At 43.4% G+C, this 16,030-nt stretch overlaps 2 protein-coding genes and 1 long non-coding RNA gene across 3 annotated transcripts; 2 read left to right on the top strand and 1 right to left on the bottom strand.

The window, feature by feature from the left end:
• The first annotated feature begins 291 nt into the window (after nucleotides 1-291).
• Nucleotides 292-9,424, top strand: LOC310663499 (sulfotransferase 1B1-like). Its single transcript, XM_083411396.1, has 7 exons — nucleotides 292-976; nucleotides 3,432-3,560; nucleotides 3,664-3,761; nucleotides 3,855-3,981; nucleotides 4,730-4,824; nucleotides 6,849-7,029; nucleotides 7,836-9,424. The coding sequence occupies exons 1-7, from the start codon at nucleotides 796-798 to the stop codon at nucleotides 7,946-7,948; spliced, it is 924 nt and encodes a 307-aa protein (XP_083267522.1). The 5' UTR covers nucleotides 292-795; the 3' UTR covers nucleotides 7,949-9,424.
• Nucleotides 9,425-9,938: 514 nt separating this feature from the next.
• LOC310663501 lies at nucleotides 9,939-11,399 on the bottom strand. Its single transcript, XR_014504514.1, has 2 exons — nucleotides 10,876-11,399; nucleotides 9,939-10,167 (listed from the first exon to the last, which is right to left on the bottom strand). It is a non-coding gene; the product is annotated as an uncharacterized lncRNA (long non-coding RNA).
• A 1,811-nt stretch (nucleotides 11,400-13,210) lies between these two features.
• On the top strand, nucleotides 13,211-15,386 carry LOC310663500 (sulfotransferase 1C1-like). The gene is made up of 3 exons (XM_083411397.1): nucleotides 13,211-14,054; nucleotides 14,249-14,423; nucleotides 14,710-15,386. The coding sequence occupies exons 1-3, from the start codon at nucleotides 14,046-14,048 to the stop codon at nucleotides 14,820-14,822; spliced, it is 297 nt and encodes a 98-aa protein (XP_083267523.1). The 5' UTR covers nucleotides 13,211-14,045; the 3' UTR covers nucleotides 14,823-15,386.
• The last annotated feature ends 644 nt before the right edge of the window (nucleotides 15,387-16,030 follow it).

Genomic DNA, 16,030 nt, shown 5'->3' with positions numbered 1-16,030 from the left:
TGAATTCTGCAGAACTCGCATGCTAATTTGTTATGTTTTCCTTGGTCCCAGTAAAGATGATTACTCAACTGTGGATTTTGGAGTTTTCCCTCACTGACAAACACATCTACTATATAAACACAACAACCTATATATTTGTTATTTATATACCCAGAGGGGCTCTTATGTCGTTCCTCCACTAGCTATTACTTGCTATTATCTCTTAGTTGTTGTTTTTTTACACACTCTGGTGCTGAGCCAAAGAATTTCAACACAGGAAAGCCAATGACTCCGATAAAATCCCTCCACCAGGCAATGGGAAGAGTTTAGTTGTGTTTTGAAAGAACTTGTGTGAGGTCTGGATTTCCTGCGAGAGGAAAAGAGGCCTTTCAGGCTGAGGGTAGAAGAAGCCAAGATTCTTGGATTACTTGCAGAGGAATCTTGAGATCTAGGCAAACAGCGGACAAAATGAACAAATTGGAGGTTCTGGAAGAAAAAGCATAGTATTCAGTCTGCCTATACTCCACCCATCCACCCCCTTCAGCCATTCTGTTGGCTGGTAAAACAATGGGCTGGATTGAAATGATAAAATCAACGCTGTTTCCTGGGGTTGGACTTTCCTGAATGAGGAACTCGCCTGTTGCCCTTTAGATTGCATAAGAGTGATGAAATAAAACAGGCTGGTAAGCAACTGTGCCTGGAAGGAGGAAGAGAAACACAGTTGTGGAGTGGAAGTGGAGAACCCTCTTAGAGAATAACACCCAGGAGGCTGCTGCTTTCTTTGTGAAGGGCTACACAACCCTTGCGCCTCGGACCATGGCCAACCAAACAGACTACAACGACTTCTTGCACAAGCACAGGGATGTCTTCCGGAGGTTTCCGCTGGAGCTGGTCCATGGGATCCCCCTGATGGAGCCCATTGCTCAACAATGGGCTCCAATTGAAAACTTCCAGGCACGGCCAGATGACTTGCTTATCTCAACTTACCCCAAAGCAGGTGAGACATCAGAGAGGGGAGCAGGCGGGGTGTACGACTGCAGGAGGAAAAACAGAAGGAGGAGGGCCTTAGCAATCGCAGGTGCCCCCCTCCAAGAAAACGGGTGGGGTGGGGGAAGACCAAGGAGACAAACCTCAAAGCACCCTCAAAGTTCTCCTGTTATCCTGGAAATAAGGAGTAACTGTTAGGGAGAAATTATATTCCGATCACCTTTAAAGCTGAACCAACCTACTGTATTTGGCAAATTTTGGAAGAGAATTATCCAGCCAGCTGATGTGTACAAAAATTAATATACTAGAGGTAAAATATGCATCAAAATGCACATGTGAGTGAAAACAGCATAGAAAAATGCATTGTTCTGGGAGAAATTGCTATGCAAAAACGTGCATGTTTAGGCAAAATTCTATACAAAAACATGGAGGAATTTCATACTAAAATGCTGGTGAACTTTCATGGTGACTTTAAAATGACAACAACAGGGCAAACATGGAAATGTGGGGAACTGGAAGACTGGAAAGATAAGAAATGGAGAGAAACCAAAATTGATAGATTTGCCCATCCTGGTGACTGCTGCTCTGGTGAAGAAATGCGATGGGCCCAATAAATCAGGAGAAAAGAAGCAGAAATTGAGGTTTATTTCCTTAGGTTGGTTTCATGTGATTGTTTTGCTGTAGGGTTGCTGAATTGTCTCTCACCTTAGGGAGTTACATAAATATGTGTCTTGGCAGAGGAAATGGCTTTAAAAGCACCAAAAAGTAAACATGTTCTTTCCGAAAGGAAGGTACATTATTTCATAAACATATGCTTAAGTTGTTGTTGTTTTTCCAAAATTGGTTTCATTGTGCAATGTGTATAGCATTTATTTATATTTTAAGTTACTGCAAGAGTGTTGGAGGACTGAGGAGAAGGATATTAAATAAGTGGAACAAACAAGTAGCAGACATGTTGTTGCTTAGTTTTTTTGTACCTGCTCAAAGAAAATGTAACAGAGGCATGAGGGGGACAACAGCAGGGATAGTGAACCAAGGCTGTGGCCCTGCAGATGCTGTTGGACAGGTCAAACTAGCATGGCCAGTAGTTAGAGAGAGTTATACAGTTAGAAGGGGTGGCAATGTGGGCAAATGCTTTTGCATTTGTTTGAACTATGGATGAGGGAGAAAGTCCATGCGGTTCACATTCAAGGCATACCTGCCTAGTCAGCACTTTTGGAAACAATAGGTGAAGCAAAACACAGTCACCTTGTCCTGGCCCCTGCTCCCCAAAAACAGACTGAGGCTCTTACTTATTTAAAGAAATCTTTATTCAGATGCAGCACTCCTCTGGAGCTGGGAATTCGCAGCAGGGCAGGGAGTTCCAAAATGGGCTGAGCAACAAATATGTCCCAACAAGCTTCCCCACTCCTCCCGCCAAGTTTTAAAAGTTGAGGTGTGACGCACACACTCGTAAGACTCTCTTGCCTTGCAGGAATGCTGAGCATGAGCTCTGTTGTGGGTAACAAGGCTGCCTCCTCCTGTTCAGCCTTTCCCCGTGGCTTATAAAAGCTCTCCCCAGCTTCCACAGACACACTCTGCTCCACTGAAGGGTTGGAGGCAAGAGCTGGCATCCCTATTTCCCCTCTGGAATGGCTGGAGCCAGAGTGGAAAGGGGAGATGCCCTTCCTCCACCCCTGGTTCCCTTGGTATAGTCCCCTACTTTTCCTTCTCTGTCTGGGCCAAATCGTATCCCAACAGCACTTGTGGAGCTGATAACATAAGCTTTCCTGTTATGTACTGAGTTGAATAGGACCCAAAATGCAGCAGTCTGATTGGTCCTAGAACAATAGGATCCAGAATGCAGCTGCAGGAGCCACCCAATCCAACTCTGGGTGGAAGTGAATCCGCAACCTGATTGGCCTACAGGAGAATCCCAGAATTAGCCAATCACGTGGGGCCCATTGTGTGAATAATGTATATAAAGCAGACATTTCGGGGGAATTTTCATTCCTCGCTACTCTGAGCTGAATAAAGAGCATGAAATCCACACTCGACTCCAAGTATATTTCACTTCCAAATTCACACTTCTTCTAATTTTGCAATGTAGGTCTCCAACCAAGTAACATGTGGAAAAACACCTGTGCTAGGGCAAAGTTCACCTCAAAATGCCAATATTAGTGGAAATAACATACCCAAAATGCATTGTAGTTGGGGAAATCTGCAAAAATGTTTATGTTAGTTAAAATTGCATGCCAAAGTATGTTTATGTATTAGGAGAAATTCACACCAACTTCAATTTTGTGAGGACTTTAAAAAGAAATAAATCCCAATTTATTATTTTTCTCCTCTAATAACATTTTGTATGTTGCCCAATTTTCTTTCATGTTTTTCTATTTCACAGCTAATGCTTCTGTAGGTGAGATCCACCAAGGGGTTTTAGGTTCTAGTAGATCTCTATATTTACTGTTCCTCTGGGCTTTCAGGTACCACATGGATTCAAGAGATTGTTGACCTGGTACTTAACGGCGGCGATGTGGAAAAAGCTCGTCGAGCTCCTGTGTACATCCGGATCCCATTTCTAGAAATTTGCTCTCCACCCCCGGTGCCTTCAGGTGAGCCCAGAGATCCCAGGCACGCAGCCCTGCTTGTAAAAAAAAAAAAAAACCCACAGGCAATGAACGAACTCATCCAACCCATTCTCTGATTCTTCCTTAGGGGTCAGCATTCTGGTAGATACCCCATCTCCTCGTGTGATCAAAACCCACCTCCCCTTCCAGCTTGTTCCTAAAAGCTTTTGGGACAAGAAATGCAAAGTAAGTGTTGCTTGCCTCATCCCTTTCTGCCACCCACCCCCCAATCCTGCCCCCATGCCACCTCATACCATTCTCCCTTCTGGTCCCTTGCAGGTAATCTATGTTGCTCGTAATGCCAAGGACAACCTGGTCTCCTACTTCTTCTTTGACCAGATGAACGTGACGCAGCCAGACCCTGGGCCGTGGGATGGCTATGTTAAGAAATTCATGGAGGGCAAACGTCAGTTCTAAGAGAAGGAGCTCATCTTGAATAATTAGTACTTGTTGGGCATGGGGAGGGTGGGGTACAGACGATGCCCTGATTCCCTCTCCATGATGAAGGGGGTGTCCAATGAATCAGAACAGCAGCAACTGGATTTTCTGAGACCCACCTTGAACCTCAACAGCATTGCGATCCCCCTTAGATCAGGGTGCTGCCACAACCCACAGCAGTTGAAGGCCACTGAGTTAGAGGGGAAATATCTAGGGACTCCTGGAATTTATAGATTCATGTAAAGCAGGTTCCCTTGGTTTTTCATTGGCCCGCACCCATTTTCCGTCTCGCACAAAGCCCCTTTCCTGTAAGAAACTTTCGGGTTTGCGAGAGGATTCCCGGCTTACAAACAGATTATTTTCCGGAAGCAAATATCTTGTGCTTTACCCAGCTAGATTTCTAGAAGTGCCTTTAATGCCATTTGAAACCTTTAATATAACGTGCAAATTAAAGGTTAGGGGAATGTCAGGAAAACTGAACAATGCAGCCTTTACCTCCCATCGTCCCTGGCCATTGGTCATGCTGGCTGCAGCTGAGTCCCCCAACATCTGGAGGGCCACCCGTTTCCCAGCTCTGCTACATACCTGGAAATAGGTACCCCTGTACGGAGTACACATGAATGGGAGCTTACTGTGGGATTGCATTGGATTAATTGATTCCTCTGACTAGGTGACAGACTTAACACTTGTTACATCTTATCTCCCTTGTCTCTCAGTTGCCTGGGGCTCTTGGTATGACCATGTCCGGTGTTACTGGGATGAGAAAGGAAAGCACCGTATCCTGTACCTCTTCTATGAGGACATGAAAGAGGTGGGTGTAGAACATGAATCAGCCAAAGGCCTGCTTGAAGAGAAATGTTATCACCTGATGCCTAAAGATATACAGGTGAAACTTGGAAGATTATAATATTGTGGAAAAGTTCATTTATTTCAGTAATTCAACTTAAAAGGTGAAACTAATATATGAGATAGACTCATGACATGCAAACCAGCTGATGACATGGCTCCCCAAATCTCTTTTCTGATGAGAGAAGCTTTTGCATCTCATTTGGAAACCAAGGACCCAGAGTCTGGAGGAAGAATGGGGAGGCACACAATGCCAGATGCTTGAAGTCCAATGTGAAGTTTCCACAGTCTGTGTTGATTTGGGGAGCCATGTCATCAGCTGGTGTTGGTCCACTGTGCTTCATTAAGTCCAAGGTCAATGTAGCCGTCTACCAGGAGATTTTGGAGCACTTCATGCTTCCTTCTGCAGACGAGCTTTATGGGGATGCTGATTTCATTTTCCAGTAGGACTTTGTCACCTGCCCACACTGCCAAAAATAACAAAACCTGGATCAATGCCCATGGGATTACTGTGCTTGGTTGGCCAGCAAACCCACCTGACCTGAACCACATGGAGAATCTATGGGGCATTGCCAAGAGAAAGATGAGAGACATGAGACCGAGCAATGCAGAAGAGCTGAAGGCTGCTATTGAAGCTTCCTGGTCTTCCATAACACCTCAACAGTGCCACAGGCTGATAGCATCCATGCCACACCGCATTGAGGCAGTAATTGATGCAAAAGAGGCCCAAACCAACTACTGAGTACATGTGCATGCTTCTACTTCTCAGAGGTCCAATATTGCTCTATTTGCAGTCCTTGTTTTGCTGATTTCATTTTATATTCAAATTTTCTGAGATTGTTAATTTGGGGTTTTCATCAGCTGTACACCATAAACATCACAATTATAACAAATAAAGGCTTGACATATCTCGCTTTGCATGTCATGAGTCTATCTCATATATTAGTTTCACCTTTTAAGTTGAATTACTGAAATAAATGAACTTTTCCACAATATTCTAATTTTCCGAGTTTCACCTGTATAAAGAAGGCTCCAAATGAACTTCCCTGGGGAGAGCATTCACTGGCGGAGGAAGAGGAGGAGGGGGGAGCACACCGCCCCTGGCAGCGCGATCCCAGTCGGGTGCCATTGCGGCTGCCCCCCTGCACTCTGTCCCCGCAGGCAGCACGCCACATCTCTGGGACGCACGCCAGCCTCGCCCCCACCTGCTCTCTGCCCCGCCCCGCCCCGCCCTGCCCCGCCCCGCCCCCCGGTGCCAGAGCATGAAGCTCCGCCACTGAGAGCATTCCACCAATGATGAGCCACCACAGCAAAGGCTCAGTCTCATGTTGCCACCCTCCAGACTTCACGTGGAGGAGGCACGCAAACAAGGGCCTCAGATGATGCATGCAGAGTCCATGGAAGAGGCGGTCCTTAAGGTATTGCGGTCCTGAGCCATTTATGTATACTTTCCCTTAACATATGCATTTCTTGTACACCTTTTTTGTTGGCTCGCTTTCCTGCAAAATTCAGAGAAGTCTGAACTTCAGAGCTGCATTTCAGTTCGTTTATTGATTCAAGAAGCGCAAATTAGGTAGAATTGCACTAAAATGCAAACTCAACCAAATTGATCTCCCATCCCTGGAAGTAATACAAATCTCCCAGCATGTGCAGAGGGCACATTCCTCACTCAGGTTGCTCTCAGAAATGTGAGATTGTAACACTACTGCCTCCAGGTCAAGGCTGTGTGACGCACAACTTGAAAAAAAGTGTTTTCGAAACAGAGAGGCATGTGATGCAAAAGTAAATTTATCAAGTGCAGAAATGTGGAAGGGATCCAGAGACCATTGGGTTTTGCTTCTTGAAAAAGAACCAGCCAGACAGTTAGTGTTTCCTTCCCGCACTCTCAGGAACCTCAAAGGCATTCTGGAGCTTACAGGCAAGTTGCAGTACCAAGTTGCTCTGTTGCGACCTCACTCCCATTCACACCCATCTGTATGTCTCCGCCAGGACTTGGCTCGCGAGGTCCGTCGTGTGAAAGATTTCCTGGAGGTTGATCTGCCTGAGGACGCCCTTCAGAAGATTGTCCACCACGCATCATTCCAGACCATGAAGAAGAACCCAATGACAAATTATGAGTCCGTCCCCAATGCCATCTTTGACAAGACAAAAGGCAGCTTTATGAGGAAAGGTGAGTAAGTGACGCTAGTCTTTTAAGACCTCAAAAGATGTTGTTCCCGGCTACACAAGTTCATTTGCTCCCCCTTCCCCCACAAAGAAGGGTGAAATTGGGAAGTGGAGTGAAATTTAACTGGGGAGAGTAATCTTTTACACAGTCTGGGCCCAGAGAATGTACCAGTGGTCTGAAATGCATTTTGCTAACTTTATAAGGAATCAAAGCGTGTAGTCACCAAGTGCTTTCTTATTTGACAATCACTTGTAGCCGAGTAAGATTATCTTCCATGAAAACGGTCCTAACAGTGAGTCCGTAAGTGACTGTGGAGGCCAGTTCTGGATCCACACATCTTTCCACAGTGGGGACATAGGTTTCCGGGTAGGAGTTGATCCCGGTGAGGGTTTGCCAAGCGTGTCTTCCTCTTAGCCCTTTTCTCCTTTTCACCCTGAGTTGGTGCTTCTTCACAGTCCATGGCACCTTTGGTAAAGGCTGTCCTAAGAGCTTTAGGCTGCTATCTTAGATATATCTACATGGAAGTCTCACCAAACTCAATGTAGTTTACTTCTGAACAGATACACATAGGTAGAGTAATACAATATATGTGCTCAGGTACAACCTGGGTAATATGTACAAAACCTAAATGCACTGTGCTGGACACCCAAAGGAGGACCTTTGTTAATATAAAGGTCCTTTATAATTATAAAGAAAAAGAAAGGCAAGCAATAGTTATCACAGAAACCCCCTATGTTAGGAGAGAGGATGCCATCTTTCAAAGTGGTCACAGGGTGAAGCTCTCTCTTTCTGCTTCTGAATTTCTTCAGGTGAAGTTGGCGACTGGAAGAATTATTTCACAGTGGCTCAAAGGGAAGAGTTTGACGCAGATTACCAGCGCAAGATGGAAGGAACGACCCTGCGTTTCCGGGATGTATTATAGACTCAGAAAACCGTCCCTCTTGTATTTTATTCTTGGCCAATAAAAAAATACAAATTATTAATAGATTCGAAATAAAGAGGTGGCTTCTCACTACCAGACTTAAGGTTATATTATGAAGCATCCTGCCTGTGCTGGCTTCGGGAATGGATAATTTGAAAAAATAGTAATATTTTAGACCTTGAGAGTTATGATAATAGGTTTGGTTGGCATGCATGTCTATGGTATGAAAAGGGAAAAGTGCATAAAGGATTCTTGAATCATTTTTGTAAGAAAATCAGTTTATGTGGTATGGGAGAAATATAATTTACTAGAACAGAAAACGCCATGGTGGCTTTCCCCACTGGAAGCAATATCCTTTAAAAATGTAAATATGAGAAATGACTGGGCAACATATATGGACCTGTTAATGGAAGCAGAACACTAGTTGAAATTGAAGGATTTTGAGGATATGAGATTAATTAACTGACTGGTTACAATATCATCAATTAAATGATTTTTTAAAGATAGATAAAAGGAAGGGTTTTAGTAATGAAACTTCAAGGTTTAGAAAATAATTGTTGGACAACACTGTAAAATTACTTTCTAAAACTTATAGACTGCTTTTGGAATGGTATACAAACGATGAAAAGGTTAAATCAGCAATGATACACTGGGCGAGAGATCTGACGTATAATATTCAGCTTTCATCGTGGAAGAAGTTATGGAGAACTGATCTGAAATTTACAGCATGTTATGCATTGAAAGAAAATTATATGAAAATGATGTACCGTTGGTATTTAACTCCTAGTAAGTTAGCAAAAATGTATAAGAAAGGTACAAATATTGGTTGGAAATTTAAAGAAAAAGAAGGCACCTTTTATCATATGTGGTGGATGTGCAAGGTAATAAAATCATTCTGGGAAATGATATATAACGAATTGGGGGGGAAATGTTTAAAATAACTTTTTCCAAAAAAAACCACAGAGGCTTTTTTTATAAGGAATTGTAGGTGCTGAAATCCCAAAGGACCAGAGAAGACGGTTCATGTACGCAACAACAGCTGTGTGGATGTTGATAACCCAGAGATGGAAAGAAGACAAAGTCCCTACCAGAGCAGAATGGCAGATCAAGTTGATGGACTATGCCAAAATGGCAAAGATGACTGGAAAAATCAGAAACCAGGAAGAACAAAACTTTAATAAGGAATTGGGGGGGGGTATAACATACCTTGGAGACCACTGTAAACAGTTAAAATCGTTAGCGGGATTGTAATAACACTTGTAATGTAACAATAACTATGGATATAATGGTGCTACAAAAATCTGGATGAATATAAAAGATGCAGCAGAAAGGGTTTGACAGTGGGACCCACAGAGAGGGAGGTGGGAAGTCCAGAGAGATTTGTGGGAATCTTGAACTGTTGGAATGTGTTGTGGTATGACTGTAATTTTTAATAAGTGAAACCAAACAAATAAATAGGAAAAGAAAGAAAGAAAACTGCCCCTCTTGGAACCGTTTCCACCAAGGCACACAACACCTTCTTTTGCCATTCAGCTTTGGTTGTAATAAATGTCGGCACCATTAAGAATGATTGTGGACACAGTGTGCGTGTGCGACAAAAGGAGATGAGTCGGTGGAAGTGGACAGAAAGGAGCCTGGATTCTTTGGGTGATAGGAGGTTGAACTAGGAGCCCGGCAGATCTGTCTGAGATTCAGACGTTGGCTGTGGCAGTATGCTGTCCTATTCAGTGGCTGCTCTGCTTTGGCATGGCCAGGGGGAAAGTTAAAGACACAACCAGATAAAATGAAAATGGGACAGAAACAACAGACAGGCCCACCCACAGCATCCCTGGAAATGGCACCAGTGGCAACTGATCAGGGATTGGGCTGGGAACAACATCCACCTAATGCGCTGATCGAACCAATGAGCTTGTGACATCAGGAACCATAGCATCCTGGGCTCTTTTAGAAGGAAGGGCAAGAGGTTAATGTAATAAATGAATGGCAGCTGCAAATCTCAAGTTTTGGCTTTAGTAAAGGAAAGCTTCTATGAAATCCGGAAGTTCTTGTGTACAGTATAGCATTGTGCCCTCAGTAGGGTTCACAGGACTTTCTCCCAATGCCTTTGACAGCAACTTGCTTCTGTTCATGTTCAACTTGTTAATTTCTGAAGCTCAAGCTGCTCATAAAGGCAGGGGAGCAATTTAGGCTGGGATGCTTTCTCTCAGCAGTTGCTAAGCCTAATGTAATGAAAAGTGGAGAGGAAGGGGAAATTACTACAGAAAATTCCAGCTCTAAGCTTGTCAGTGTTACATCGCAGTACGATGTGCAAATTGGCATCATACTTTTCTTTGGCCCCAGGTAATCAAAGTATATGAAAAAAGGTAAATTGGTCTGTAACTAAGCTTATAATCTTCTAAGGGCCAAACTAGATGTGACAGTGGAAATTTAATATTTCTACTGCCCTTCCTACAAAATGATACCAGGCCAGTGCACATATATACAGATGCACGATCTTTAATAAAAACAATTGCAAATTGCTGCACAATAAAATATTAACATAAAGGCAGGGGTTTCTTCAGATATCCAGGCCCTGAGTTGTTTACAACTGTATAAGTCAACAAAAGGACCTTAAAATTTGGCTCAGTAGCAAATTGGCATCCAATACAGTTCTTTAAAGGTTGGTGAGCTATCAAAAATTAAACTATTATTCAAGAGTTACTAGCATCACATTTCTTAACTACAGTAATTCCACTTTTTTTGTAGTGATTGATTTGCCGAGATCCTGTTCCCATGTTCATGTTCAAAACTAGCTCTTGTATGATCATGGCATTGAAGTATACTTTCCATAGTAAGTAAGAAGAGAAGAAACACCCATCTAATTATTTCTAGTATCATTCAAATCCCAACAAGATAAGATATAAAGGTTCCTAAATTCTGTTACTTGCAGAGGAGACTAGCCAGTGGCCCAGGAGGGGCAAATGGGGCACTGCCCCTCTAAACTCAGCCTGGTCTCATCAGCCACCATCTGCTTGTCTTCCTGTGCCTGTGTCACCTTTTTCCTCCTTAGTCTCAACATCGCCTTGTGCAACTCGGCAGGGAGGAGGATGGGGACAAAACTAAACAGTAATTTGTTGTCTCTCCTCCAGGCACCTGCTCTTGCTCCACCTGTTGCTGATCTCCCTGCCTTCTACCCCAATGGGCACCAGCCAGCCAGCACTGGCCACTTTATTCAGCTGAAAGCCAACAAGTCTCAACAAAATGCAGCAAAGTCCAGCAAGATCCAATAAGATTCAAAACGGCCCAGCCAGGCCCACCAAAGTTCACCAAGGTCAAATAAATCCAGCAAGATCTAACAAGTTCAGTCCAAGAAGTCCAGCGTAGTCAACCAGTTCAGTAGGGTCCAGCAAGTTCAGCCAAGTCCAGTGTGTCCAGCAGGGTCCAACAAAAACCAATGGGCTTCCAAAAAAAACAAAAAACGGTTATCAGTGTTGGTGTGAAGTCCTGTTTCTGCATGTTTATCATTGCTGGTGTGAAGTTTTCTGCATACTTTTATTAAATAAACTGATCTTATGTTGCATTTTGTGTGTATTCACGATGTCATTTGTAGACCCAGTAGGTGGCACTGTGGTGCTTGAAGGTATTTTGACAGTTTGTGAACGGCAGAATATTGACAGATCAAGTATACGGCAATGGAAAGTCACATAGAATATAAAATCTTTTGGCTACATTCTTCCAGTTACATTTTTCTATTCTAGTTACATTTTCTAGTGTAAGATAACACTTTTTAGAAAGATACAAAAGGCAATACATTTGGTAGAGTCAACAGTTGCATTCCTCAGCTACATTCTTTAGTGGTATTACAGCGATACAGAAGTAAAAGATACAAGTAAAATGATACATTTTTTTGTTAGCATAGAAATACGTAACACTGAGAGGTTAATTTATTAACTCCCCTCTCTGATCATGGCTTCTCTTATGACACAAGCAAATATGCAGAAGCACAATTTCCAAATTGCATTTTAACAATAACAGTAACAAACAATGTTTCTTTCTTGAGAGTGTCGTCAAATGCCTGGAAAATGCCCTCTCTAATTGTCCCCCCTACAGCAAATATAAAATGGAGAAAAATGAGTAAACAATCAACAACCATTACAGAGGGGTGTTATCCTTCAATTGCTAACTCCTCTCCTCATTTTTATTCTGATCATGTTACTTGTTTATCAATTTCAGGAACTATATTATCAACCCCCCCCCCACAGTTTTGCTTAACCTCCTTAATTATGTAAAATCTCTCACCCTGTTGTTATCCCAGAGGTTCATTTTCAATGGCAGATATACCACCATGTCTCCAAATTATTTCTAGCAGTTTCCATATAAACAGCCAACACATTACAATGGATCTGACCAAGTTCACACAAAAAATCCATGGTGGATTTAAAATTTAATCCCAGTTTCCACCCCCTCTGCTCAGTAGACCATAAGGCCTACCGTATCTGTTTCTAGTTCGTCAAAGGGGTAAGGAACAAATTGAGTCATTAGTTACTTTCATTCTTTTCGTTTTGTGAAAGGGCTGGGCAAAATTCCAGTGAATGTACTCCGGGACATGAGATCTGAACCATTGCAGGACACTGAAGAGGGGACAATGGCATCATTCCTACATAATAAGCGAAAGATCAAATTATGTTGTGATTGTTTGCAACCGTTGTACATGGTACAGAGCAGCAGTCAGCAGTCATCAGGCTTTTTGGATCCGTTTAGATCAAGTGTGGGGGACCTATGGGGGAGCAGCAAAACATGAGCAGCAGTGATTTGGGGGGGCAGGGGGGCAGGAAGGGCCTCTCACCCTCATCCTGCCTGGACCCTGTGAAAGGGGGAGGTGGGTGGGCAAGTCCTCTGCCGCCCTCTCTCGGCTCCCAACGGCCAGACACACGCTTCGCTCTCACCCTGGGCCTACCACAAGAAAGGAAGATGTTCAAGTTTGCTCCTCCCTGCGTAGCATCACGTCTCACCTCACAAGGCTCCCTGAGCGGCTGAAAGGGAATTAACAAAGCGGAATCTTTTGACCCAGAAGCCAGAGGTGCCGGCGACTCCGCAAGTCACCGTAGGGATAGGAAAATCGCAAGAGTGGCCATAGTCTGTTGATGCGGAGGAGAAGCAGGGGCGACTTTCTGTTTTCTTTCTGTTTAGTAGCATTGCCACCTACTAATGGGGCCAAACAAACAAAAAACAAATGGATGCTCTGTGGATGTGACGGTCAGCTCCATGCGGCACTCGCTGTTTTGGCACCAGTCAACCCGAGACTGAACTTTAAACAGAAGCTGTGCCTCTAACTGAGTAGCTAGCACTGTCTTTAGTGAGAGGACCCCTCCCATTTAAAGGAAGCCAGGCTGCTTTGACAGAAATCTAAAGGAGCTGGAGAGGCTGCAGTTCCACTAGGGTTTGTGAGGCGGGGTAGAGTCCAACTAGAGTAACAACATCCTCTCTCTTCAGACCAGAGAGGCACAACAGAGCAGGTTAGCAAGTCTTGGAGAAAAGTAAATAGATTTACTTTTCATTTGCATTAACTAAACATTTACATTAACTATAAATACTTCTAGTTAATGCATGTGTTACTTTACACCACACAAGGACACTTTTTTTTCTAACAATCTAGCCTGTCTCAGCTGAGCAAGGCCCACTAGCATGTGTGGCAAGGCAGGACCAAGTTCAGACAGGATGCAAGGCAATGTAGGGCTCAGGCTGGCTACAAAGCAAAGGTGTGGCAGGGTTCAAGGTGGAGACACAGTGGGGCTGTGGTCTGGGGAGCACAGAAATCTGAAGTAGCTCCAGCAAAGAACAAAGGGACACGGAGTCCTTATACAGTAGTAGCTGCAGGAAGTGTGCCCTAATTGTTAGCACCACCTTGGCAACAAGATATTTGTGAACCTGCAAAGGGGTTGTTGAGTTGTTGTTTTGTTTTTCTTTGAATTCTGATGAAAATGAGCTTAATAATCATAACTGATTCTCTACCTCTTTACCTCTCTTTGCAGTTCCCTGGGGCTCCTGGTTTGACCACGTTTGTGGCTGGTGGAAGGCTAAGGATTCTCACCCAATTCTCTATCTTTTTTATGAAGACATGAAAGAGGTGAGCAGTTTACATATGCACTCCTTCCATTCAGTAATTTCAACCAGGAAGGAATTTATCCGCGATAAATGTTCTAAGCAACCACCTGCATACAGTGAGCTTCTGAAAATCAGTGTCCCAAACAAGTGATAAACACAGTGAGGTTTGTTATGGCAGCTTTCCGGGCAGAATCCTCTCCATCTTTCCCTTCCTAGCACCCAGCCTTAGCAATTCGGAAAATAGCTCAGTTCCTGGACCAAGAGCTTTCTGAGCCAGCTTTGAACCGGATCATGCAGCACACAGAGTTCAACAGCATGAAAGTGAATCCCATGGCTAATTACAGCACAATGCCAACTTACAACCACGCTTTGTCACCCTTCATGCGAAAAGGTAGGAGTGAAAAGGACATTTTCCAGCCACAAGTGATAGGGGAGGAGAGCTATGTACAGATGATACATTTAAAGCACATCTCCACTTCCCAAAAACACTGGGAACAGTAGTTTGGTAAGGGTGCTGGGAGTTGGAGCTCTGTAAGGGGTAAACTAGAGTTCCCAGGATTCTTGGGGGAAAGCCTTGACTGTTATTATACCTTTAAAGTACGGTATGTTGTGTAGTAGCAGAAGGGAAACAGTATGCATTGAGGGGGGCGTTTCTAAGCTGTTTCCCTTGCCTGCAGGCACCGTAGGAGACTGGAAAGACTACTTCACAGTGGCTCAAAGTGAATGGCTTGATGATCTGTGTGCCCAATTATTAAAGGGCAGTGGCCTCACCTTCCGCACTCAGCTATAAGCACCCCTCTGTGCTCTTCATCAATCCCATGCCCGGAGCTTGGGCCTGCACTAAACAAAATAGACCGTGTAGCCACAAGCAAGGACCACATAGGTTGTGCATGTTTGTTTTGAAATTTACCTTTTTTTAAAAAATCAATGATTTGTGAAATAAAATGATTGTGTTTGCTCTTTATTAATTCCACACTGAGAGTGAATAAAATAACTCGTCTTGCATTATTATTTGTGTTCCACCTTCTTTCCAATTAACACCAGAGGACAGATTTAGGGTTTAACCATTTTAACTTTGCAGCAACTCTATCCTAAGCCCTGAGGCAGGCTGTAGTACTGAAGAGAGTGGAAAGAGAGGTTTAATATAAGTTTTGTTCATAGAAAGTGGCTTTGTGGGGTGTCATATTGGATTAGATGATGTGAGTATTGCTTTTATATAGTGGATAGATGAAGAATCGGAAGTTCTTTATTTTCTGAATCATATTTTTCTATCTTTCGCTTTTAACCTCTTTTCTATACTGTTTATTCTTTTTTTTCTTTTCCCTACTCTATTTTTCTCCCTCCTTTTATGTTTTTGTTGTATCTATTTAAAAGACTTGTTTTGGTTAAAAAAGGGAAATGATAGTATGTTTTGTAATTTTCTCCATTCACCTTTAAAAATATGTTGAAAGAAAGAAAGGAAGGTTTAAGGCCTGAAGCCAGCAGATCTTTGCCTTCTGACCTAGATGTGCTAGGCAGTGATATTGCTCTGTTTGGAGTGCCATTAAAAGTACTGATACCAAGGTGTCCTGAACTATTCCCTGTTCATCACCTCACTAGCCACCCTGCAAATCCTCTCCCCCTTGGTTAGGATTTGCCCCAAAGAGAAAAGTACGGGAACAGGCTTTCCCTTACTGGAGAGAGGGGCAAAGGTCGTGTTCACTCCCTGCCACCATGACCCATTGATCTTTCAGACTGTACTCTTATTTTAAGTGTGTTTGGAACAGGCTTGTGCTTGATGGCAGGAATTTGCTGTCATGTTTGAAGATGTGGTTTCCACACTGTTCTGTGCTTTGTGTAAGAGAGAGTGCAAGAGAGCTACACTTGACTGGTCATGATGTACAGGGCACAAATTTTTAGAAGGATAGGAATATGCAGGAGGAGGAGACCATTTTCAGGTAACCTGGTCTTGAGAACTAGTGTGGTGGAGTGGTGAGTGTGTTGGATTAGGACCTGGGA

Source organism: Podarcis tiliguerta (assembly GCF_965153285.1).
Source record: "Podarcis tiliguerta genome assembly, chromosome: 13".
In the NCBI taxonomy this organism is placed as follows: Eukaryota; Metazoa; Chordata; class Lepidosauria; order Squamata; family Lacertidae; genus Podarcis; species Podarcis tiliguerta.
Note: the sequence above shows the minus strand (reverse complement) of the source record. Positions and strands in the feature narration are given on the sequence as shown.

Bases quoted from the DNA above. Each gene is read 5' to 3' on its own strand.
- LOC310663499 (XM_083411396.1), top strand. From the start codon at position 796: ATGGCCAACCAAACAGACTACAACGACTTCTTGCACAAGCACAGGGAT. The intron at 3,762-3,854 runs GTAAGTGTTGCT...GGTCCCTTGCAG, and splicing joins TTTGGGACAAGAAATGCAAA to GTAATCTATGTTGCTCGTAA. The intron at 4,825-6,848 runs GTGGGTGTAGAA...TGTCTCCGCCAG, and splicing joins TCTATGAGGACATGAAAGAG to GACTTGGCTCGCGAGGTCCG.
- LOC310663500 (XM_083411397.1), top strand. The intron at 14,424-14,709 runs GTAGGAGTGAAA...CCTTGCCTGCAG, and splicing joins GTCACCCTTCATGCGAAAAG to GCACCGTAGGAGACTGGAAA.